The sequence below is a fragment of the Chelonoidis abingdonii genome, chromosome 1, assembly GCF_003597395.2.
Source record: "Chelonoidis abingdonii isolate Lonesome George chromosome 1, CheloAbing_2.0, whole genome shotgun sequence".
Classification (NCBI taxonomy): Eukaryota; Metazoa; Chordata; order Testudines; family Testudinidae; genus Chelonoidis; species Chelonoidis abingdonii.
The window spans coordinates 246,491,210-246,517,870 of record NC_133769.1 but is presented as its reverse complement, the minus strand read 5'-3'; the positions used below and the strand labels follow the sequence as shown (position 1 = coordinate 246,517,870).

General features: G+C 41.4%; 1 protein-coding gene across 2 annotated transcripts in view; it reads right to left on the bottom strand.

Moving 5' to 3' along the window:
* The window catches only part of SLC9A7 (solute carrier family 9 member A7), a 122,052-nt gene that overhangs the window by 39,183 nt on the left and 56,208 nt on the right, over positions 1-26,661 (bottom strand). For both annotated transcript variants that reach the window (XM_075060822.1, XM_075060827.1), the window contains exons 2-10: positions 14,720-14,919; positions 13,449-13,526; positions 12,634-12,710; positions 10,455-10,567; positions 8,714-8,819; positions 8,246-8,386; positions 2,011-2,117; positions 922-1,010; positions 683-796 (exon numbers count right to left, since the gene is read on the bottom strand). In XM_075060822.1, coding sequence (XP_074916923.1) covers positions 683-796; positions 922-1,010; positions 2,011-2,117; positions 8,246-8,386; positions 8,714-8,819; positions 10,455-10,567; positions 12,634-12,710; positions 13,449-13,526; positions 14,720-14,919 — 1,025 coding nt within the window. The remainder of the gene's footprint in view (positions 1-682; positions 797-921; positions 1,011-2,010; positions 2,118-8,245; positions 8,387-8,713; positions 8,820-10,454; positions 10,568-12,633; positions 12,711-13,448; positions 13,527-14,719; positions 14,920-26,661) is intronic.

The window sequence follows — 26,661 nt, the reverse complement described above, 5'->3', positions numbered from 1 at the left end:
GCTCCAGCTGGGAGCTCTGTGGGGAGTTGGGAGCATGGGCAGCAGCCAGGCTCCAGCTGGGAGCGTGGTGCTGAGCTAAGAGCCTGGGCTCTCAGCCCACACACTGCCCCTCTTAAGTTGGTGCAAGAGCTTTTGGTGAGGACGTGCACCATTGACAGAAGGAAAGTAGCATGGACATGAACAAACGCAGTAATTATTGCTGTGGCTGTAAGTCAGTCTAACATAGGTCAACTTAACTGTGTAGCGTAGACATGGCCTAACTAATGCAAGATTTGTGTATGCTGATTTGAGCAGACAATATAGGGTATTCTTCTCCTATCCTTTAATTCTGAAACACCTTTTCCACCCTGAATATTTGAAGCTTTTTGTTCTGTTATAACTGCAGGGAGCGTAGTCGTCTCCAGCATAAGTGCTGCTGAGCACATAAACCAATGATACACAGCTCTTAGAAGCTGTTCAGGTACATGAGAGCCATGTATGCCATAAGGTCCTTAGCTCTGCAAGGGCAGATGAAGGCTGTTTTCAAAAGATTCTTGGATCAGCAGCATATTGCAGGAAAGCACAAGCCAAAAACCATCATCTCTTTGAGATGCATCAGTGGCTGAGAGAAGGCAGAAAGGCATGGCAAGTTTTCAGGTACCTAAAATAAATAACTTGTTAGATGAAAAGCATGAAAGGATACAAAAGCTCCAATGATGAAAATTGGGCTGAATATGTGTTTCTGGAAAGTAAAAAGGGCTAAACCCATGTATGAAAATATGAAGTTTTCAGCCAGGAAGTGCAGTACCTCAAAGAGCTGGAGAGAAAAAAATTCACAATGAAGAATTATATAATAAAACTGACAGTCTTATTTTTATATTAAAACAAAAAACAAAAAAAACCAACACTATACCACTTGGGAAGTGAAGAATAGGGTCTCACCTGCTTAGTTCGGCTCCTTGACTCGACTGACAAATTGTTATATGTATAATGAGCCTGTGTAATTCCACAGAAGAGAACAGCCACCACACCTGCAAATAGATTCACAGACACAAAACAGAGCTGGATGTTAAAGTTCTTTGCTTACCATCTTAAATCCAGTATAAACATAACTACTTGATTCTCCTGACTGCCTTATTTATTATTTGTATGACCATTGCACCAAGGAGCTCTGGTCATGGAACAGGATCCGACTGTTCGAGGTGCTATACCAACACACAACAAAGACAGCTGCTTGCCCTGCCACCTTTGCTTATACTCATGGTTTAACACATTGTTCTTTAGTTCTTGAGGTTTTATTCCTCAGAGTAAAGGGAAGTTTATATGATGTTTTTGTTAACCAACCATTTCTTTAAGACTATTAAATTCAAATTTTAGAGCTCTCCAAAAGGTCTTCAATAAAATAAATGAGTGGCATGGCTCGGACACACTGCTGGTAACAGACAGCAGACATCACTTCAATACCTATGTTTAGGTAACTCAGTGCAGTAGACTGAATATCTTTGCTGAGAAGATTCATTGGGAGAGGAGAGCTGCCCTTGATTTAAGTCCAAAAGAGAAGATTTGATGTACTGTTATGTATATTATGTTTAGCTGGAGATTTGGGGAATCATTACCAAGCTGTATCTGAAGCTAAGGCATCTCAAGCTACATAATACAGAAGTGACAATGAGGTGCAAATAGAATTATTTAGCTTTAGAGCTACAGTGTGAAGTAGCAACTAAAAACAGAAAGCCAGCTCCCTTGGTAATCAGCGTGGGAATTGCGGTCAACACAAAATTAACAAACAAGATTAACATTTCTTGCTTCGAGTCAAGTTCTAACATGCACAGACTTTGTCAGGTAATAAGAAAAGCCCACATTTTCCAGGGGCTGTTTTCCAGTGTAGTTTTACCAGTAAAGAAAGTGAAAACATTATAGCACCAAAATCATGCATCTTATATGAAGTGCTGTTAAAACAGATTTAATTAGTAAGTGAAAAGAGATGAACAGAAGTTTGATCTCTCTGTGCTTGACTCCAAAACATCTCACCTGTAAACCCACAAGCTTCAGCTAGCAAGAAAGTGCTCCAGGACATCAGAAAGAAGAGAGCTGTCTCCAGCAGGGGGAAGCAATGCAGTTTGGTAAACTTGGTCACATAAATACGTTGTTAAGGGATCAACAAATACCTGCTGATTTTGGCTGAATGTTAGTACAACTACACCTAATGTTTATAGAAAGCCTTTCTGTTTGCATTAGTGCAAAGTGTCAATCCAAACCAAGACGATTTCAACATTAAATGCATCAACTCAGTTATGTCAAGGCTGAAATATCGGACACTCAAGAATGAGGAAGTTTAAGGTTTCTTTTGCAACAGTAACCTGGCCATCTTGCACATCTTCTGGTATACAGTACATTAGTAACACAAATATATCAAGGTTTTACATTTAACCAGACAGACATGACTAGAAATGACTAGAGACTACTACTAATATCCAAGTCTTACCTAGTGCTATTCATCAATAGATCTCAGAATGCTTTACAACTGAGGTCAATAACTTTACATATGGGGATGGCTATAGTGCACTAGCCTACATTGTCTCCCTATGTGCAATAAATGTTTGTTAACATTGTGAGAAGCCCTAACCGTTTTAAATCTCTCTATTCTGAATACTCCACTTCTCAGATTTGATACTGAATTAGTGCTTGTTTCTGAATTAAAGCTCTTCCTGGAGTGTTTGCTTTTTTAATTATTTTTTTTAAAAAGTCCAGAAACATTTTAGTTTATAGCACACACAGCCAGAGAAGACCAGCTGTCTTTTACCAAGGCATCTTTGAAATCTGAATGGAAAAAGGTCTGATATGTATGCTCCAGTATGCCACCTTTATAACTTTAAAACTACTGAATCAGTTTTCTTCAAAACTTGGCTTGTAGCCTTTGAGACAAACAAAAATCTCAGCTTCAATGAAGCTGTATTTTTTCATGTCCATATAAAACTTAGAAACAAACCAGCTGAACCAATTTAATGCAGTCTTTTAGGAAAAAAAAGATTCATCTGTGGCATAAGAGCAAGCCCAGATAATGTCAGCACAAAAGGAATTTTTTTGAGAAGTTCACAGAGCTACTGAAAGATGGGAGATAGAACGGAAGTTGAATTAAACCTTTAAAATAGCACCTGCTTTATATCTCAAAATAGTTATGATAGAAAAAACTGATTGCTTCTTTCATATTAACGTTTTAGTCAATTTCCAGTTTCTGTGCTGACATCAAATACTTCTAGGCATTCAGGACACCTCAGACAGTTAATTGTATCTGAAATGAATATGGGACCTATGGATCTTTTAAGCTATACTAGGCAAAATGAAACAAAGAGCTACTAGTAGCAGCAAAAAGATCCTTAATTTACTGAAGGGTATGTGAGAGGCTGTTCTGGCTACTGCGTGGTTCTTCTTTTCTCACGTCCACAGAAGCCCCTCCTCACAGTTGGAAACCATTGGGTTGAGCTGCTGTCACGTGAGCAAACGTAGAACCAGGATGCAGCAAGTGTATGCAGCGTGTTTCCCCTCAGATTCCAGCTGACATCTACATGGGTTTGTCAGTGCCTCATTAATACCCACTCTTCACTACCATTATTACTGTTACACAATGGCAACATGCCTGCTGAGGAGCCATGGTCCAGTGGTTGAGGCGGAGGCTGAGGAGGGATGACAATTCCTTCCTCTGGAGAGCCACAAGGTTTGGAGACCATACTCCTTGCCTCTCCCATCGCCTCACAAGAGAAGCAGTCATCCCTGGAAACTCTGCTGCTCTCATGTGGGCTTTACCACAGAATTCCATGATCACGATGGGGCCGTAAGTGATTAACCATGGAACACCACAGGTGGCTAAATGAATGAGAATACTGTATTTCAATTAAAATCCCTTCAGCACTAAGTTGTCCCATTACTTTTATCTCTCAAAGTTATTATATTGTTATTATTGAAAGGCAAGGATGGAGTCTGCAGCATAATTTGGCTGGAGTTTGAGTTAGGTAAGACCAGCTTCAGATGAAGGCCACTCAGTTACGGTGACATTACACCAAAGAGTAAGACTGGTATTTTGGCTATTACTTTAGGGCTTAGCTATACTTGAGAGTTACAGCACTGGTGGTGGCTTTACAGCGCTGTAACTTACTCCCTGTCCACAATGGCAAGGCACATACAGCGCTGTATCTCCCTGGCTATAGCGCTGGTTGTACTCCACCTCGACGAGAGGAATAATGAAAACAGCGCTGGTGCTGCAGCACTGGAGTGCCAGTGTAAACAGTGATTAATTTTACTACGCTGTAACTGACCTCCGGAACCTTCCCATAATGCTTTAAGTAAAGATAACACTTTGTTTTGTTGTGATGCTTCTGTTTGTTTTGTTGTGAACTCGGGGCTCCCGGAGCTGCTTATCTAAAAAACAAACACAGCTACTGTTTGCTCGAGCAGAGGCAGGCAGGGGGATCCCTTTGGAATGTTTGCTTGAGGAGAGAAGCAGCATGGCGTGCAGGGGGCAGGGGGAGAGGTCCGTTTCGGAGCAGCTGCGTATCTGGTCTGTGAGAAAAAAACAAACAAACAAACAGGGCTATTTGCATTTAGTGAATGAGAGAGGGGTAGGGGAAGGGGTCGGAACTTGCAAGGCAGGGAGCTGACATAGTGTCAGCTACAAAAATCCACTCTCTCTGTCTCCCCCACGCTCCCTGTCATACTCCACCCCCTTCTTTTGAAAAGCATGTTGCAGCCACTTGAATGCTGGGATAGCTGCTCATAATGTACCACTCCCAACACCGCTGCAAATGTGGCCACACTGCAGCACTGGTAGCTGTCAGTGTGGCCACACTGCAGCCCTTTCCCTACACTGCTATACGAAGACAGCTTTAACTCCCGGCGCTGTACAGCTGCAAGTGTGGCCAAACCCTTATTCTTCATATTATTCCCTTCCCTGACCAAAGCCCACAATATTGTAGAGAGGGCACTGTACTCTGCTTGTATGCACAACAAGCAGGCAGACTCTGCACTTGCAAGGAAATATTATCTACAATACTCTTACAATATTTAAAAAAAAAAAAAATCACATAGTTGAGTGTGGCAATATTGACCAGCTATCAGTCCCTAGATAGCTTACCAAAAACCAAAAGAACAAAAGCAAGTTATTTGCATAACTACTAGAAACAATCAAAACAATTTTAAAATGGGTAATTCATGACTAAACTTCCCCTATTTCATAGGCCCTCAATGACAAAGAGGTGCAGAGGCAGGCAAAGTGCTCTAAGAACTACAGCTGTGTCAGTACTGGGGAAAAAAATCAGTTAGAAGCAGAAGTTTATGAAGCTTGTGTGTGACTTAACAGTAACGTGTTACTGTTCTTTTATAGCAGTGTTTCTCAAACGGTGGTTGCCACTTGTGTAGGGAAAGCCCCTGACGGGCCAGGCCAGTTTGTTTACCTTCCCCGTCTGCAGGTCCAGCCGATCATGGCTCCCACTGGCGGCGGTTCACTGCTCCAGGCCAATGGGAGCTGCTCGAAGCGGCGTGGGCCGAGGGACTTAGTGGCTGCCACTTCCAGCGGCCCCTATTGGCCTGCAGTGGCGAACCGTGGCCAGTTGAAGCTGCAATTGGACAGACCTGCAGACAGGGCAGGTAAACAAACTGGCCCAGCCTGCCAGGGGCTTTCCCTACACGAGCAGCAACCCCAATTTGAGAAACACGGTTTTACAGCTAATTAAAACCTCTCTTTTCAGTATTATACTTGGATACAATTAAATTATTTTTTGATGTGAATCTCACTTTTAAAAGAGTTTAAAGTTTCATATCTAACTGAGGATTCCAGTACATGTATAGTAAAGCAAAGTCTCAAGCTTTTTCTTAACAGATGTTATCTTGTGAACAACCTTCCTTTCCATTCCCTCACTGGCCACTCTGCCTCCCATTCATCAGCAAGTAATATCCCTGTGTCAGCTAGAGCAAATGCTAAAATGGATGTGTCATGTTACAACTATTTATGTATTTTAGCTGTATTTTAAATACAATTTGGTAGTTGAATATAAATTGAAATAGCAGCAACATGTGACCAACCAGCTCCATATGGACCACTGGCAGACCAGAGACCAGTTTGAGAAGCACTGTGTTAACATCATGTTAATGGTCACTCAGAACCAGAGAAGTCTAAAAATTCAGACTGTAAAAGGTACCACTGCACCTTCTCTCTCTTAATGCCTTAAGCATTTTAATTATGCAGGACATCGACAGGGTGAGCAGCCAGATAGCCTGGACTATGGGAACATGTAATGAGACACACACTGGGGGAAATGTCCAAAATGAAATGTCATGGATTTATGATTTTAAAAAAATATTTATCATCTTCCACTCCTTTGAGGTCAGTTTTCTGATGCACACATGCATCAAAGTAAGACAGACTGTGTTTGAGTAAGAACACACCAATATATCTAGAAGAAAAGGCCGTGAGTTTGATGAAGCATCATGATCTCTTACTCCGGTCAAGCTTTAGGCCCAATGCCCCAGTCCTGCAACCAGATCCAGAGACTGAATGATTGTACCAGTATAAAACACTCCACTGCAGATCCAATAGTAGAATTGGGACATAGGCTTGAAAATAATGGAAAATATTCACATGAAATGGGTCATATTATATCAATACTGATAAGACAGAATCAAGTTTTATTTGAACAACAACTGAGATGAGACTCCTGCAGAAAGATTAAACATAAGACCCATAGCAAGAGCCCAATAGTGTCTGAAAGGGTTACTAATGGCTCAAGTGGTTAAGGCATTGGAACAGTGAATATGAACCACCAAGTTGCCTTCCAAGTGTTAAAACTGCTTCTTTTTAAGGGCACTACAATTACAATCTATATGTAAGTCTCACTAGTGTAGCTATGTCACTTAGGGATGTGTAATTTTTACCAATATTGTTATACCAGTAAAATCTTTAGTGTGGAAAGAGTTATACCAGTATGAAGGTGGTGTAGAGGGGTGGCAGGCCAATCAGGAGCTTCCCCTTGGCAGAGTGCATATGCAAGCCCTTTCTCTCCCGGTAGTACTCCTTGGGCTAAGGACCTTATTTAGTCCCGTAGTCTTTAAATGGCTTCGACCCTGGTATCAAGCCATACTCCAAGGCAATTTCCCTGAAGGCAAAGTCCATATCCTCTCTAGGCCTTTCTGTCCCCAGCTCTCCTCCTGGGCTACTAAAAGGGTTCAGTTCCCCTTCTGAGGTGTATCAAAGTCCAGATCACTTCCTGGGTCCTCCCCATTGCCAACTGGGACCCACCTGCTACTCTGGATCCCAGCCCAGGGACCCTATAATAGCAGCCATCCACTCTGTCCCTTTATCTATGCTGAGTTGCTGCTATGATTTCCTGGGCCACTTCCCCACAGGCCCAGCACATTCTTCACCCTTACCTCAGGGCCTTGTCCTGGTTGAGTCCCAGCAGCCAGCCAGGAGCTCCTTCTTGCTCCCCCCGGTCTCTGCCAGCACTGCTCTGTCTGAGGTCCTGTAGCTTCGTCAGCCAGCCAGGAACACCATCCATGCTCCTCCAGCTCCAGCAAGAAACTGAACTCACCCGGCCCTCCAGCTCTTTTTATACTAACCTGCTGAGCCCTGATTAGCTGCCTCCCCTGCAGCCTCTCTAGGCCACTTGGAGGACTCCACTCTACTGCCTTTTTCTGGAGTGGGATGTGGTAAGATCACAGGGCCCTCCAGAGGGCCTCAAAGGGTCTAGTACACCCCATCACAGGTGATTATACAGCTATTCCCCTTGCTGTATGTGTGACTAAGGCCTGAACTACACTTAAAAATTTTGCTGGCATAGCTGTATAGGTTAGAAGCATGAGAAAAAAAAAAAAAAAAAAAAGTTACCCTCCACATGCACACAGCTATGCTAGCAAAAGTCCCAATGTAGATGCAGTTATTTCAATAGTAATGTCCTTTTGTGAACATAGCTTATTTTGTTTGGGGAACTGGTATAACCTACACAAGCAAGAGTTCTTTTGCAAGTATAAACTGTGTCTCCACCTGTTTTGCTGTTATAGCTACATCAGCAAACTCTTGCTAGCAGAGACAAGGCCTAAGATGACATGATACTTATCACGATTTTACAGTCAATCAATGTAGACTACGGCAAGTTGTGTTCAGCAATGTGTTGACTAATAATGATTGAAACTTGCTGGAGTCAGCATGCAGGATCAAGGTTTTGTTTAATGCTAACACACCTGTACTTTGGAAGAGTTAAACACAAGAAAGGATATCAGAGCTGTCACAACCCCTGTCACTGCTCCCATCATGAAAGAGCCACTGAATATTCCAAGGAAAACTCCAACTGATTTGAAAAATGCTGCGGCATCAAACACATGGGTGTTTTCACCTGTTGGCTGATAGGCAACTATTGATCTAGGGAGAAAAAAAGAGTCAGATGACAATGGAGGAGTTAGTGATGGCAACAAAGTCTTTTATGCCAGATCATTAAGCAAAGACATATTGTATTCTGCTAGATTCAGATTCTAAATGCCAATTCTCTTCTGACTGATTCATTACACACCTCTGTAGCATAGACAAAAACGACAGCAACGTTTATCAATTCAGTTCTCAAGGCAGAATCCATTTAGAAAAAGAAATGTGGAGATTAAGTTTTTAGAAAAATAAATAGGATTCATAGCTACCACTTAAACCACAGGAAATAGAAAATTTCACATAGCGGAAGCCTGAATTGTTACTTACGAAGACAATACAATGGCAACAGCATCATTTAGAACACTCTCTCCAAACAGAAGGGCATAGAGATCCACATCAGCATGCAGCTCATTAAATATTGCCAGCACGGTAACTATAAAAATAAGAAGAAAGAACATGTATGTTAGTTTATTGTGAGTGCTTGTGAGCTGGAAGGAGCAGACATTTTCCAATTTGCCTAAAGAAGCAGAAACCATAGACTGTGGAACAATTTCAAACCAAAATGGGAAAGACTTTAGTCATATTTAATTAAGGGTCATACTGTACAGGTAGATTGATTGTTGGAGGTGAAATGACAGTTTTAGGACAGTCTTGTTCCAGAATGGGTCTGGCTCACTTGCTATCTCTCACACACGCAAGAAATTTCTCTAGGAAGTCTTCCCAAACATTGGACACAAATAGACAACAGTTCCACTTTGCCAGAATCCTACTATTTTTTAAACAATACATCCAAGTTCCACAATCAAAGAGCCAGAAAAAAGTTGCGGACTGGTAAACAATAGAAGGCTTTTACAGTCTTTTCACACAAATTTTTAGTATTTCAGTTCTTTTAAAAAAAAACTAAAAAAAAAACTAAAAACCAAAACAAAGAACAAAAAAACCAACCAATCAATCAACCAACCAAAAAAAAGAACAACAAAAAAAACAACACATAAAACCATTCGTAAGTACATTGTCCAAAAAATACACTCTATGTTATAAACAGGGGGAGGGATAGCTCAGTGGTTTGAGCATTGGCCTGTTAAACCCAGGGTTGAGAGTTCAATCCTTGCAGGGGCCATTTAGGGATCTGGGGCAAAAATCTGTCTGGGGATTGGTCCTGCTTTCAGGAGGGGGTTCAACTAGATGACCTCCTGAAGTCCCTTTCAACCCTGATATTCTATGATAATTGCAAACAGAAGTTAAGACAAGATTAGTAATTATTCAAAGCAATACTTTCAAACAATAACTTCAGTATGATATTGAGGAAGAAGGTCCTGGAGACTCCCCCCACGTGTATCTTATTTTCACTCATCATATGCCAGTTTCCATATAAAAGGAAGCAGAAGTGAATCCAACTACCAGCAGTCCATCTCAACTGCTGGCTGCTACTTCCCATTTTCCCAGAAACAGATATTGAATATGTAAAAATGTGTTTTAAAATATAGTTCCTGCTTTGTATTTCAGACAGACAGACACACACACACGCACAACAGTTCTCCAGAGATGTTGGACTTCCAAAACTTAGACAACTTTATAGGTCTGTAGAACTTTGAAATTTGAAGACACAATTTCAAAAAAAGTTAAAAACTTGGCTATATAAAAAAAAGAGTCCTTATAGTTGAAATACTAAAATATATTAAAATAAAAAAACCTTAAAATTTCAAAACAAATTGTGCCTATTTTATAAAAAGTAATACTACATTTCAAGCAGTGCATCTATAAAGGGACAGCCAGGCTCTCTAGAAAATGAAAAGATTACATTCATTCAACTGAATTAAAGTTTATATTCATAAAAGGAAAACATCAGCAGAGTCAGCCAGTACATTTTGTTTCTAAATGTGTCGTTTCGCCAGATACCCACACAGTCTTTGCCAGATACCAATTGTCCTGATGCCCAATATGTACATCATACAGTACAACACAGAGTTACCATTGTAATGTAATTGAAAAGAAAAAAAAAAGTTAGAATTGTCAGCTATACATCCTCAATGTGTTATCAATGGAATAATTTAAGTAACTGCAGTACCTGGATCAGTAGCAGATATGACAGCTCCGAAGAGGAGACAGTCTGTATAGTAAAATTTATCGGAGAGTTGTCCCACCAACTTCATTAATTTTACAACACCATACATGAGATTCCTGCAGTAAAAGAGGATAAAGCAGTGTTTATCAAAACAGGGAGGGTGGGGTCTTCTTTATGAGGCTCTGAAGAATATAGGAAAGATAAAATCCTCTCATCACTGCTCAGATAGGCCTTGCCACACTAAGGGGGGAGGAGGGAAGGGGATTATCTACACTTGAAATGCTACAGCTTTGGTGTAGGTAGTGTCTACACTGATGGGAGGGGTTCTCCCATCAGCCTAGGTCAGTGGTTTTCAAACTTTTTTTCTGGCGACCCAGTTGAAGAAAACTGTTGATGCCCACAACCCAAGGGAGCTGGGAATGAGGAGTTTGGGGTATGGGAGGGGCTCAGGATTGGGGCAGAAAGTTGGGGTGCTGGGATGAGGGCTGCAGGGAGGGGGCTCTGAGCTAGGGGTGCAGGCTCTGTGGGTGGGGCTGGGGATGAGGGGTTTGGGGTGCAGGAAGGGGGCTCTGAGCTAGGGGTGCAGGCTCTGGGGTGGGGCTGGGGATGACGGGTTTGGGGTGCAGGAAGGGGCTCAAGGTTTGGGGAAGGTTCAGGGCTGGAGCAGGAGATTAGGGCACGGGCTTACCTCCGGCCATTCCCGAGGGTTGCTAAGGCAGGCTTCCTGCCTGTCCCAGCACTGTGAACTGCACTGTGCCCTGGAAGCAGCCAGCAGCAGGTCCAGCTCCTAGACCGATGCGCACAAGCAGCTCTGTGCAGCTGTTGCCCGCAGGCACTGACCCTGCACCCAGCTCCCATTGGCCGGGAAGTGGCCAATGGGAGTGCGGAGCCGGTACTAGGGCAGCGCGCGGAGCCCTGTGTCCCTCCCGCCTAGGAGCTAGACCTGCTGCTGGCCGCATCCAGGGCGTAGCGAGGTGTTGGAACAGGTAGGAACTAGCCTGCCTTAGCCGGGCAGCACCACTGACGGGACTTTTAATGGCCTGGTCGGCAGTGCTGACCAGAGCTGCTGCGACTCAGTACCTTACATTCTGTGACCCCGTTCTGGGTCGCTGCCCGCAGTTTGAAAACCACTGGTCTAGTACTATACCTCCTTGAGAAGCAGTAACTAGGTCGATGGAAGAATTCTTCCGTTGATCTAGCACTGTCCACACAGGGATTCAGGTCATATTAACGCCTCTCAGGGGTACGGATTTTTCACACCCCTGACTGACGTAATTAAACTGACCTAATTTTCTAGCGATGCCCAGGCTCAGAGTTCAGTATTGAACAGTGAGAGTGGAACTCTAATCTCTCAACAGTTGTTTTCTCATCATCTGAGTCCAGAGTGTGATATGACACAAAACAAGTCATTTAGCACCCAGGAAGTCAGAAACATAGTCTGTCCTCATTAAAAACCACAATCCAACAATTTCCCCTAATGAATTGTGTAGTACTTAGGGAAGGAACTTTGCACTGTAACAGCTATTCAATTATTTTTATCTCTGCAGTGAAATTCCCTCAAGGTAGTAGATGCAATAAAGCAGCTACTGAGTATATATACATTAAAGCTCTTATAAAAGTCCATAAGCTGAAAAGATGCAACATTGTTAACAGAGTAAGTATTCACAATCAAAACCATTTTGCTTATGTGTCTTATTTTTAAATAGGTGAAAGAGGATGCTTCTAAAACCTGATAGTCAAGATTCTTGGTTAGCAGTTGCCTCTATTCTCTGGATGAATGTATCTTCATTAGAACTAGAGACCAATTCATGTAGAATCGAGTATTTTTGTCAAGTTCTGTTTTCATAACTAATTAATTGAACCAACAGAACCTTGAATCTCTAGGACTGTAGGGTTGGACAATAGCAGTGACCACCATGGAACTGAATAGTTTGGACAAAAACTTCATGGTCTGTTTCTGGCAACTCTGTATGACAGCAAAACCTTATCTGAAGTCAACCAAATTATAGCATAATTTTAGAGGCTGAATTTTGCCCAAAGGACACACCAATAAAACCCTAATTGAAAATTTACAGTTACTATTCTAATCATTAGAAAACAGAAGTTTGGGGAGATATGGCATTTATTTCACCAACTTAAAACTAGTACATAAAAGTTGCACAATCTCACAAAACTCACTCACCCGATAATAAAACAAGAGACTGCAGTTCCTAAAAAGGCATAAGCCAGAATAGACCCCAGATTCCTGAAAAAGTGTCTCTGTATGAGAAAAAAAAATGATATTATAGCTCAGCTATGTGAAAACTCAGACATCAACAACATGTTAGGACAGTCCTACAGCAATATAAGGAAAGAGCCTTCTACTCTGGGAGGAAATAATATTTTCAATCTTACTATGTAAATCTTCTGTGATCTTTAAACAGATTTAATATAAGTCCCACCTGAACCACATTTAAAATCTTGCAAAGCTTGTTGATACCCAGCTTTATAACCAGATGCTTGTGTGACTAATGTAACTCAAGGCCAAGAGTTTAAAAAGGAAAGTAACTGTAGGTGATGACCCCAAGTCACAAAATGCAGTCCTGAATTCCCATCCTCCAATATTCAGAGGTGTTCAGATCACAGTTCAGGTTTGGGCCCATCTCTCTAAAAGTAACTCACTGAATGCATACAATGCAGAGGAAAATCAGACAATTCACTGGGATATATTGCTTATCTTGCTTATCCAATAGCAATGTTCAGGGGTAAATAATGTAAGACAACATGTAATTAAAACAGCATTCTATATATTTGGTAGTAAAATAATATACTCTCTCTTAAAACAATCCAACTATTTAGAAACAATGGATGAGACTTTCTAGCTTTGCAAGAGGCGCCACCAAAGAGACACTTGTGCTCAGGACTGCGGCACTAATGGAGACTGTACTCTAGCGGTTAGTGATGCAGCATTAGGCCGCAAGTGTCATGGTTACCTTCTCAGAAAGTGCTTACGCTTACCTTCTTCAAGCTGTACCCAGCATGGAAAATAATAGGAGGCAACAGAATGTTGAAGAAAACTTCTGGGTCAAATGTTACCTTTAAAAAAATGTAAAAGCCTATTTAAAAACAAAAAAAAGAACAGAGTACACAGACAGCAGTTGCCAATAAAATCCTTACAATTTTACCATTGGAAGTATTTAATGTTAAACCATTTGCTAGGTATTTTCTCTACTACCCATGAAGTAACATTATATATGTGCAAAGGCAAAGAAATGAAGATTTTAATGGAGACCACTGTATGTGGAGAACTTTGGTATAACAATGTATTCAGGATTCTTCTAAAGTTTAACAGTCCCAACTGGCAGCCCCCGCCTTAAATGAACCAGAAACACAAAAATTTAGATTCAAAAGGTGCTGTATAAAGACCCTTATCATGGTATCAACCATGATCTTTCTGCAGAATTCTGGTTCTTATTTGTAGCGCCAACACTATTTACACCTTTTAAAAATACATCTTTTGCATATAGTTGCCATATAAGTAAGTCACCCAAACCACAGGTGTACACACACACACACACACACACACACACACACACACACACACACACACACACACACACACACACACACACACACTTTCTTCAGTGGAAGTTGTAAGTGTCAACTCCCAATGAAAGCCAGGCCAAACTGTTCAAGGCAGCAAAAGAATTTAAAATTAAAGATACACCAGCAATTGTAAAAAGTCAGTGATCAGTACTACTAGAAAACTGCTGTGTCTAACTTAGGGATTGTATGTAAACTCCCAGTTTCAGATATTTTACATTTGATGGAAGGGGGGAGAAAAGAAACTAGTTTTTCCTTGAACATAACAGAACTAAAAAAACAGAGAAGAAAAATCAAAGATGCTAAGTGTAGAAAACTCCCTATACTCTAGGACTGAGTTGGACTTCAGTAGCAATTAGTGTCTTGACGTCGCTTCATAAATGTTAGCTAATTATACAGAAGTGGCTTTGGTTATACTGAGCATACATTAATTCTTGAACTGTTATGAAAGGACACGTGAACACTATGATCCAAAGAAGATACAATTTTGCCAATGAATGCTATACAGAGGACACTTTTAATTAGTTTAAATAATTTAGTTCTATTACATCTGGAAATACAATACTTAATATCATACCACACACTCAGTTTGGAGGAGAAGAAGGGAAATGTGGGTAAAAAGAGCAGTGTGAAACAGGAAATGACACCTATGCAGCAGTCATTCACAAAATCTCAACTATCCTTACCTTTCGTAACATGTCATTCTGTTCCACATTGTGTATTTTTCCAGGGCTTATTTCTCCTTTAAGGGTGTACTCAAAAAACTTTCCACTGACATTGACCAACAGCGTTGTAAATGGTCGGTCCTCCTGCGAGCAGCTGAATGGCTTGTCATGGCCACTGCTGGAGGGAGAACCATATCGCAAGATCACGCCAACAATGAGTCCTGAAAGATAAAATGTTTTTAAGAATCTGTAATAACATGACTCTGGCATAAGCGGAGAGTTTTTAGATTCAAGTATCACTCAGTGCACAATATGTGGAAGGGTACCTTGTGGCTACACACATACCATGCACATATTTTGTAGTGACCGACTGTTGTTATTGCTGTTTCAAAATAAGGGATACTCAAAGCAGGTCAGGATTAAAGATGCTGGTTTCAATTTAACTGAATAGCAACATTAACAAAGTGAAATTGTTCCTATTTCTTTCTATGTATTCCTCTATCAAGGGGAATTATCATTCTGAATTATGCTGAAAGCCATATAATTGTAAAATACAGAAAATAAACCATTTTACATTGGCAACATCCCACAGATATACCAATGCTAACAAATACCAGTTTTAAAATACTTTGCAAGTTATTTAATTGAAACATACTGTGGCAAAATAGATATTTTTTTCACTTATAGAATAACATGAAAGCATCACTGCTATAATTCTGCAACCAGCATGAGAGAGAGAAAGAGGGAGACAGTCAGTGCATTGCAAATTTAGCAACCAATCATCCAGACAATATGCACCAGAAGCCTGCTGCACTTCAGCAAGGCCATCTGCTGAAAGGATTTCCATTTCAGTTAAGAACACGTCTCCATCTTCCACAAAGGTGAAAATAAACACAGTAAGATGGTGCATTGCTCCCATGATACGGGAAAGGGAACGTGAAAACTACTCTAAAGCTTTAGAGGAAGACAAATTACTTAGATAGTCCAAAGAAAACAAAAACTATTACTAGGGAAAGATATATAAAATAGTACAAAGCAGGAATGATTTGTACCCTCTCAAAATATAGTTTAAGGGAAGGCTTATGCAAGGAGGCTGGATAAGCACAGAATGGGATTGTGATAGCGGATAGGGATGGAGCACAATCTATTATGCTCTAAAAGAATGAGATTTTAATCTAGCACTGAGAATCCACAGGAACGATCTCAGTATGAATTGTAGTCAGCAAAACTAACCTAAAAATATAAAATCACCACTACTCATGTCACGGGAAAATGAACAAACTGCCAAGCCTTTGGTCAAGGTGGTTATTTCTAATATCACTTGTGTCTAGCCACTGTTCGGGTGCCAACTGCAAGGTGAAGATGAAGACAAAATGTATTGATAAAAAGAGTGCTTTTGTCAGAAGTAGTAAGAAACTGAATGGCAACCTCAGGTCATCTTTGCTCACTGTGGGCCTGATCCTCCCTTTCCCTGCCCCACAGAAGTTTGTTTCCCCCTAGACTGCAGTCAACTGAAGTAAATAAAAAATAACAGCCAAAGGAAGGATGAGATAACAGAGAAGCTTTTTATTTTTACAGCATCAATCTTTCAAAAGGTCAAAAAGGAAAGAACCTTGTCCTCTTAAATTCATAGTAGAAACGCCAGATTTCATGTAGTTAACAGATAGCATACCAGATCACTGGAATAAGTCTCCAATGCCTGCACACACACAGTCACACATGAATAGCATACAGCATAGTCAGCCTCACATCCCACTGTTTTCATAATCAACAGAAAGTGCCGGCAACTGAGAAATTGAAAGGTATTGATAGGGATTGTTAATTGTATTTTCCAGGCTTCTTTTCCCTGGCATCCAGAAAAAGAGAAGAATTTATATTGAAAAATTGCTATTGTACAAGCAAAGCAAGCTGGTGATAAGATCTAGCAGCAATTAACTGTTATTGAAAAATCCCAAAGAGTCACAAAAATTCATGAGACTGATTTCTTATCAACACCAAACATTCAGGCAATTATATTTCACATTTATATTGAACTTTTAATCCCCGAGTATCCCAAAGCATTTTACAAACTACACAGAGGACACAAGAGAAATGTGGGGCGGATGGCTACGGTCAGTCAACATACAGCACCCTATAACAGTTCAGGAAAGGGAAATTCGGCCAAGCTTAACGGTGAAAATTCTCATAGCTTTACACTGTTCTCTCTCCTCACACTTGTAGAAAACTGTGTGGATGGAATGTTTTGTTTTATTTCATTTTCTGAGAGGATGATTTTCAACATTGATAAATAATTGTTCTAGATCAAGATAGCGGAAATGAACTGCAGCCTCACTTATTGTTTAGTAAAATTTAATAGATGTAATTTTATATAGGTAATGGAAGGAGAGAACCTCCAGCAAAGAAAAGGACTGTGGCTACTGCTAGACTGAGACTTCAACTTGGAAGACTGTTTGTATTTGATTTTTGTCTGAGATGTGGAGGTGAAGTTTCCCTCTTTTAGCTAGACCTGGAAAGTACCATCATCTGCTTAACTCTCACACACAGAAGTTGGAAATTCCCCTTGCTATTGCATTAGTCAGTCCTAGTGTGGTGTTGTACATAATCTACTCTTTTCCTGTAATCAAACTAAGACAGTTCATTTAGAAGTTTTAGGTGAGATCTATTTATAACTAATATGCCTCTTTTAATGATTAAACAAAGTATGTTTAATTTTTATATAAATAAAAAATTCAATGCAATAATTAAAGCAGCCACCTGGAAAATACCCAAAAACATGCATGTATTTTTTCTGTACTAATGTAACACGAGTGCTCAGCTGCAGCTGAACGGGGATTCACACAATATAGCCATGTCTGGACCCACCTTCCTCACAGCACTGAGTCTGGCAACAGTAGGCAATATCAGAAACCAAGTTCTCCAAATGTCCACCCCTGCTTAAAAAGTTGCTTTTCATTTCTTATCTCTGGGTTTCCATTACCTGAAGGGTGGGTGGTCAGGAGAAGCAACACAGAATGACAGAGGGAGAGTGCAGACAGATGGGGTGCAGATTGAGGAGAATGTCATAAATAACGGCTAGTCTACACTAGAAGCACTATATCAGTATAGCAGCACCAATGCAGCTGTGCCACCAGAGTGCATCTGGTGAAGATGCTCTCTGCTGATGGCAGAGAGCTCTCCCATTGGCATAATAAAACCATCTCTGCGAGAAGCAGTAGCTATGTTGGTGGGAGAAGCTCTATTCACACCAGAGGTTATATCTGTGTAATTTATGCTGCTCGGGGGGTGACTTATTCACATCCCACAGCAACATAAATTATACCGAAGTAAGTGGTAGTATAGACCTTGCCTACATGGAAACGGGCATAAAATGAGGAAGAGACGTGGATAGGGCCTCTCCTATCATTTCACAAGATCTATGGCTAGCTGCTTCAAAATTACTAGCATACGTGATTAGTCTACTGGGGGTTTCAACAGACCAGCTAAAAGAGGAGGGGGGGAATCTGATCTTATCTTGCAAAGAGATATTTAGAAATAGTTTGGACCCAAGACACAGGTTTTGTAAATAAAAACTTATGTTAAATACCTATATACCTGCATCACTCCAAAAAACAGACAACCCCACACAATGTGGACAAGGTAATAGTTTATCTTTGAAATGGCAGCCATCAAAGCCCTGAGAGGCAACAAAAGAAGCTAGTAAGGAACATTTTATTTGAATAGTGAGAAGCCAGGGAAATTCCATCCCCTTAATTATACAATAGGTGGAAATTACTAGGCAGAGCTAGGCAGGAACCAGATTTTTTCCGTAAGAAATTCTGGTATGTCAAACTTTGTCCAGTTCCAAAATAGAATGAAAAACATTTTTTCCAAATTTCCCATTTAAATGAAATTTTAAAAACCCCACAAAACCCATTTTAGATCAAAACGTTTTGTTTTAGTTTTGCCATATCAAAATGTTTGAGATATAAAATTTCAAAATGAAAAGTTGTTTTAAAATAAAAATATCCAGATGTTTCACTTTGGAAAATGTTGAAACAAAACGTTTCAACCGCATCAAAGTGTTTATCTCCTGCCCCCTTCCTCCCACAAAGACAAAATTTTGTCAAAATCAACACATTTATGTGAAACATGTTGTTTACAAAAAAATGGGCATTTTTGTCAGAAAATGTCTGGCCTGCTCTAAAAGGTATAAGTGCTTTGCCGTATCAGTTCAGAAGATGGATGGGCTTGTTACCAAAGCACAGAACTGGGCTCTATTCTGGGCTCTGCCACACAGTTTTAATATGAGCTTGGGGAAGTTATTTAACTCGCAGCACATCTATGAAGTAGATATATTTTACCAATCAGGAAAGTGAGGTGCAGAAAGGATGAATTCAATAACACTCATCCAGCATTTTGAGATCTTCTGGTGGAAAATGTAGAAGTATTTTATTTTCTGCTATGTATTCAACCTCCTACATGCCCTGATCTGGCTTAGAGACCTTTGTGTTGCTTTCACATCTCCCTTCAGAGTTGATTTATTTGTCATATGTCTGAAAAGATGCCACATGCCATTAAGTTTACTTGCTTGTGATAGGGCCGCATGCACACAAAACTTTAGAGATACTTACTTTTAGGTAGACTGATCATTTTGATTTACAGCCTCAGAAAGGCTGAATTTGCAAGCGCCGCGCTGAAATTTATACATCACAAGGAATACAAATTCATCTTTTAGACAATATATGGCTTAACCCAATTCCAGAAGAAGTGTGACAGAAAAAGAAGCCAGATTTAGCATTGCTTAATGGACAAGTTGAGCAATCCTGGTTTACTTCAGCATTAATTGCTGGCATGTTATCACTAAGCATAAATCCACTAGAGCTTTGATTCCATTACTCTGTTAGATAAAGCCTTAAGGATTCTAAAAATGAAAAAAGAGTCTATGCAGCCAATTGCAGAATATGTAGTGATTCTTTTTCCTCATTATGAGAACTCTTTGGTGGAGAGTTAATTAAGAACCAGAATCAATACAGAAAATACTTGTCTGGAGGTCTTTAGGAGGAGATTTTACCTCATAAAAAGAGCCAGGAGCCTCTAGGCTAGGGTCTCAAATACAGTATTGAATTTTTGGCTATGTTTACACTGCACAATTCACTCAGGTCACCCAAGCTTGGGGTGTGAGCAAAGCCCTGTCCACATTATCCTCATTCACCCATACATGTTTGGGGGCCAATCCTTTGTGCTAAGATGCTCAGGAGAACTTGTCCGTCCTTCAAGGGATGGGGGGGGGGGGAATTGTGGAAAGGCACTGGAGGACTATCAGCACTCCAGTAATTTAGCCTGCATTCTCACTGAAGAGTGGGTGCATTCCAGCCTGAGTTCAAGCTGAGCCCAGCAAAGTAAACTAGCCCAGGCTTAAAGCACCTCCACAGCTGGGTTAGAAGGTATTCTGTGTGGATGGTAAGAGGATTTGGGTTGAAACCACGTAAGTGCCTGAGTTAATTGTACAGTATAGACCTAGCCTTCCAGTGCTCCTAACCTCAGGGGTCAAATAAGGAACCATTGCAAGAGGAATATCTTCTGTAAAACTGCTGGAAAGAAGCTAAAACATTTCTTGTATTGAACTCGGGGGAAAATGGTTTGACCCAAGACTCTGAAAAGACTAACTGGCCAGAGGGCATGTTTGTGTTACCAGACACAGCAAAATGAGGTCTTGTCCATACTACACCGTTAAGTCGACATAAGGCAGCTTATATCAATCTAAGTGTGGAGGCGTACATACTGCAATGCTTGTCCTGCCGATTTAAGTCTGCTGCTACACCAATATATCAAAACTACCTCGACGAGAGGTATAGAGCTTATGGCAACAAAGTTAGAGCAATGCAGTGTCAGTGTGGACACTACATTGCTTACATCACCCTAAGTGGCCTCCAGGAAGTGTCCCACAATGTCCATCGTGACTGCTCTGGTCATCAGTTTGAACTCTGCTGCCCTGCAGAGGCATGTGTTCCTCCCCCTTTACAGTCCCAGGAATTTTTGAAATTCCTCTTCCTGTTTGCTCAGCATGGAGAGCTCCCCGCTCACCTACAAATGGTGATTCCTATACATATACAGTGGCAATTGGTGCATTTGCATTATAAAATTAATGTAAACACAGCAATCATTACTACAGCACAAGAAAACAATGCCTGGGACAGACACTATTGGAGCTTGTTGTCAAAATGCTGAAATGTTGAATTTCATCCTATTTACTTCAGGCCATTTCTCCAGTTTGTCCAGATCATTTTGAATTTTAATCCTATCCTCCAAAGCACTTGCAACCCCTCCCAGCTTGGAATCATCCGCAAACTTTATAAGTGTACTCTGTATGTCATTATCTAAATGACTGCTGAAGATACTGAGGAGAACCGGACCCAGAACTGATCCCTGCGGGAGCCCACTCATTATGCCTTTCCATATGACTGGAACCACTGATAACTACTCTCTGGGAACGGTTTTCCAACCAGTTTTGTGCCCACCTTATAGTAGCTCCATCTAGGTTGCATTTCCCAAGTTTGTTTATGAGAAGGTCATGCAAGACAGTATCAAAAACTTTACTAAAGTCAAGATATACCATGTCTACTGCTAGAAAGCTATCAGGTTGGTTTGACATGATTTGTTCTTGACAAATCCATGCTGACTGTTACTTATCACCTTATCTTCTAGGATGTTTGCAAAACTGATTGCTTAATATTGCGCTCCATTACTTTCTGGGGCTACAGAAGTTACGCTTGATGTCTGTAATCCCTGGGTTGTCCTTATTTCCCTTTTTTAAGATGCACTACATTTGCTCTTTTCCAGTCTTCTGGAACTCTCCCATCTTCTGTGACCTTTTCCAAAGATAAATCGCTAACTGTCTCAGATATCTCCCCAGTCAGCTCCTTGGATGTTCTAGGATGCATTCATCAGTGACTTGAAAGACATCGGCATTCTTGTCAAGTAACTTTTAAACTTGTTCTTTCCCTATTTTAGCCTCTTCTGATCCTACCTCATTTTTTCGACTGGCATTCACTACACTGAGAATGTCCAATCACCACCAACACATCTCAGGCCATATGTTCTTACACTATGGATTTAAAATCGAATGGTTGCTAACATCGGTTTTATAAACTATATTATATTTCGATTTCATGTGGCCACACTAGGCACCGTAATCGGCGTGGTGGTCATGCTCCGAGGCTAACGTCGAATTTCTGAAGCGTTGCATTGTGTGGTGCACTGCCTTAGCTCTCCCATAGTTCCGCAGTCTCCCCCGCCTTGGATTCAGGGTTGAATCTTAATTGTCGCGGGGGTTCTGGGTAAATGTCGTCACTCATTTCCTATCCTCCGGGAAGAACATCTAGCTACACCTCTTTCGCGCCGTTTTTTTCCCTGGATTGCCCTAGGCAACGGCATACAACCCATGGATCCCGTTCAGCTTTTTGTTTCGCACTGTATGTGTATGGATGCCGCGGACGATAGGCAGATACTTCCATTGCTTACACAGCAGCATTCCCTGCTTTTGCCAATGATAGCAGAGATGGTACCCGTCGTTCTGTACCGTTACTGCGGAGAAAACTGGCAATGAAGGATGACGGTTATCTCTACCCTCTCTGTATGTCCGCAGCTATCATGAGTTCCCCTGGCTGAAATCTGCCGGGCGGGCGCAACGCAAAGCAAAATTGGGATTGACTCACTTGGACTGAGTCAATCCCCTCCCCTTATGGGTTCTAAAAAATAAGAGTCAGCCTGCCTAGAATAAGGGCAAGTGTAGTAGAGGACCAGGTGTATCAGAGCACAGCTGCCTCCGTGTCAGTAATGCACAGGGGGTGCCCCTGCCAACAACCCCACCCGTTGCTCCCTCTCCCCAACCTTCCTGGACTTACCTGAGCAGTGTCCCCCCCTTCCCCCATTTTTGTGTCAGGACAAGTATAAGAAGCAGGAATAAAAAACAGAGATTGGTTAGTAGATAAAATGAGGGGAGGCAGCCTCCCGGGCTATGCAGTCCAGCAGTAGCCAAATCCTTCTTTACACAGGAAAGGAGGGCGGCTGTTGAAGCTTCAGCCCCCAGTTTCTAAATGTGAAGATGGTTACAGCCGTCCTTACCATCTACTGGGAGAACTTGGGAGTCATTCCCATTTTACCCAGGCGGCCCCCTGGCCGCCTCTCACCTGAGGCCAAGCCAGAGCACTCCACAGCTTGATGTCGACGACTGAATCGTCATCATTGTTACCGATCTACCACCGGGAGAGGGGGAAGAGGAGCAGATACTGCTCTTCACTGCTGCAGCATCGCGTCTACCAGCAGCATTCGATACACATAGGGTGAATTGAAGAAGTCAAGAAATGATTTCTTTCTCTTTTCTTTCACATGGTGGGCGGGGGGAAGAGACTGAGGAAGCTGTTCCTGAACCACGCCAAACACGGGTCTTTAGAACCTACAGACACTGAGGCTCAGCCAAGAATGCAAATAATTGTAAGAGACTGCTTGGACTGTGTGGTAGCTGAGTCCTCAGTACCCCCTCCCCCCTCCATGGTGTCCATTTGTGGTCTCTGGCTTCCCGTGTACGCTTGTTCACGCAGCGCTGGTATCCTGAGTTTTTTTCAAACGCTTTGGCATTTCATTTCTGTAACGGAGCTCTGATAGAACAGATTTGCTCCCCATACAGCGATCAGATCTGTATCTCCGTACGGTCCATGCTGGAGCTCTTTTTGGATTTGAGACTGCACGCCACCCGTGCTGCTCCACGCTGGGCAGCAGGAAATGTAATTCAAAAGTTCGCGGGGCTTTCTTCTTACCTCCCTGCTGCATCCGAGTGCAAACTGCTGTCCTGAGCGGTCAGTGCGTGCACTGTGGCGCATACTCAGAGGCAATAACGTCGATTTCCGTCCACACTAACCGTAATCCGAACTGTTAATATCGAATTTAGCGCTACTCCTCTCATCGGGGTGGAGTACAGAAATCGATTTAAAGAGCCCTTTATATCGATATAAATGGCAACGTCGTGTGGACGGGTACAGTGTTAAATCGATATAACGGCCATTACACCGATTTAAACGCATAGTGTAGACCAGGCCTCAGTGAAAACCGAAACAAATCATTAAGCACCTCTGCCATTTCTGTTATTATCCCCCTTGCCCCTTCTTTCAGTAATGGACTTACCCTGTCCTTGGTCTTCCTCTTGCTTATAATTTATTTGTAGCATGTTTTCTTGTTACCCTTTATGTCTCTAGCTAGTTTGATCTCCTTTTCTGCCTTGGCCTTTCTAATTTTGTCCCTACATACTTGTGTTATTTGTTTATATTCATCCTTTGTAATTTGACCTAGTTTCCACTTTCTGTAGAACTCTTATCTGTAGATCATTGAAGATCTCCTGGTTAAGCCAGGGTGATCTCTTGCCATACTTATTTTTCCTATGCAGTGATAAAATGATAACTTTTAATAATCATAAGAGTCAAACCTAATTTCTGAAAAAAAGTTTTAGAATTTACTAGGTGCAAGATGCTTTCCAGAGTTCCAGTGTAGCAATGTTCAACTTAATTCTCCGATAGCTTTTACACTGGCTCCTCATTAAGGCCACAATTTTTTCATGGAGGTCACCGAATCTGTGACTTTCAACGATGTCTGTGACTTCAATCCTGGAGGCTGGGAGCTACAGGGTCCCATCACCTGTCGCAGTGGCAGGGAGCTGTGAGTTATGCCCGCTGCCTGAGGCAGCAGGCCCCCCAAGCTCCAAGCCATCATGGGAAGTGGGGGTACCCTGCAGCTCCCCGGCTGCCGGGATGGGGGTAGGGGATCCCTGGCAGTTCCCCAGCTGTGGAGAGGGGGATTCATGCAGCTCCCCGGCCCCACAGGGGACAGGGGGACCCTGGAGCTCTGAGTCCCCTAAGTGGCAGGGGCTCAGGAGCTCCCAGCCACCCCGCAGCTGCCCCAGCCCCTTCCCATTTTATCATGGATATTTTTAGTAAAAGTCATGGACAGGTCAAGGGCTTCCGTGAATTTCTCTTTACTGCCCGTGACCATTGCGTGACTTTCACTAAAAATATCCATGACAAAAATCTTAGCCTTATTCCTCACACACAGAAACATACAACTGAAAATTAGAACAAAAAGGCACCTCAACATTGTACGTACAAGACACCAATAGGAGACTGAGAAGTGCAACTGTATCATATCTTTCTTTACAATCATTTTCTGAGGAAGAGGTCTTTGGCCCAGTACATATCTTTGCAAAATAACAACAAAAATTAATGTGCACTTTGAACAGTCTGCACATGTCATTCAATCTAGATAATACTATGCAGTAAACCTTTGGTATATGTGTAAAGTAAGTGCCAGAAAATATTAATGATAAAGTAAAGTTTGTGGTAATTATAACATACTTTCCTCCCGTTTCTTCACACACACTTTGAAAGACATTCCCTACAGCCCACCATAAGCTCTTAAATTACTCTTGTTCTCTTCATTAGACAGCTGGGATGAGGCACAAGAGAGTTAACACTTCAAATATGAAGAGAGTATGAAAATAAGGAATAAAGCTTTAAAATGATAACTGGGATGTTTATGAACTGTGAATCATATTAATGGTTGCAAAGGATTAGCTATTAAAGAAATACCTGCAAGTCAGCAGGACTGGACAAGCTACAGCAAAGAACTTGACAAGAAATGAGGAAGAAAACTGCTGAAAAGGTAGTAATCATTTCTGATAAGTCTTCGGGAACAGGTGAGGTGTGACGTAACTGAAGAAAGGCAAATACAGTGCCAGTCTTTAACACTTGAGACTCAGACTTATACCCAGCTGTACTGTAATAACCACATAACTGCATTTAAGAAATAACAAGAGGATCTGTGTCAACACTTGAAGGAATCCAGTGTGCAGTAATTAGATTTAATGGGTTTATGGGTTCATAAGATATACCAGACAAGCCAGCTCAAATCTTAAATTTGGGGACATCCAGGAGGTTATGCCACACCATCTCCTTCCCATCTCTTCTAGTCAATGCTTAATGAAAGAAAATACGATTGAGCATACCAAAACTTTCTTTTTTGCAGGATCTAGGAAGAATCTCTTCATCATTCAAATACTGACCCAGAGAATTTTAATTTTTTTAAAACGTTAGAGATTAGGGGGACTACGGGAACACAGTGGACAAAAATTATCTTGATTTCAGCAGGACTTTTGAAGTAATTTTATAAAAAACTTGAGAAGTTAAAAAGATACCCCAAGACTATAAACAGCATAGTACAAAATATATCCTGACTTACCATCTTATGTCTTATAGTATTCTACAAAGGCAGTATAATATTTTCCATTTTATATGACATATGAATTATTGTGTACAGTAGATTAGTTACATACTACAATGTAGTTTAAAAGATGCTTAACAGATACAAGTAGAAAGTCGTCAGAAAGAGTGCAATTTCATTCGGACCAATAGAAAAATGGTGAGTGAAAGAGTGTGATCAAACACCCAGCAAACATCAGCCCTGGAATTTGCTCTTTTTATTTTAATAGTCAGCAATCTGGAGAACATTGTTCATTCCAGCGGGACTGGACTACCTCAGTTAGAAAGCATCAGAAAAAAAAACATTAAAAACACCAGAAAAGGATCAAAATTGCATACCCATTATGACAAATGTAGAGAGATGAAAAGATAAAGGGATGCTAGCCACCAAAGTATAGTAATATCTATGGGGTCAAAATGATAGCCGGTAGTTATACAAGTGGACTCTGCTATTTAGAAAAAAAGTAAAGCAGAAAAAAAAATATATATATATATATAATGGTTCTCTTGTCTCATCCATGAACAGGAGAGAGAAGACAACCATATAAGCGACTGGATAGCATAGTGGTTAAGAGCGCCGCCCTTTGATACGGGAGACCGCCCTTTGATACGAGAGACTGGGGTTCAAATCCCGGTTGGTACCCAACTTTCCAGTAGGGGTCCTTGGGCAAAAGACCCCCT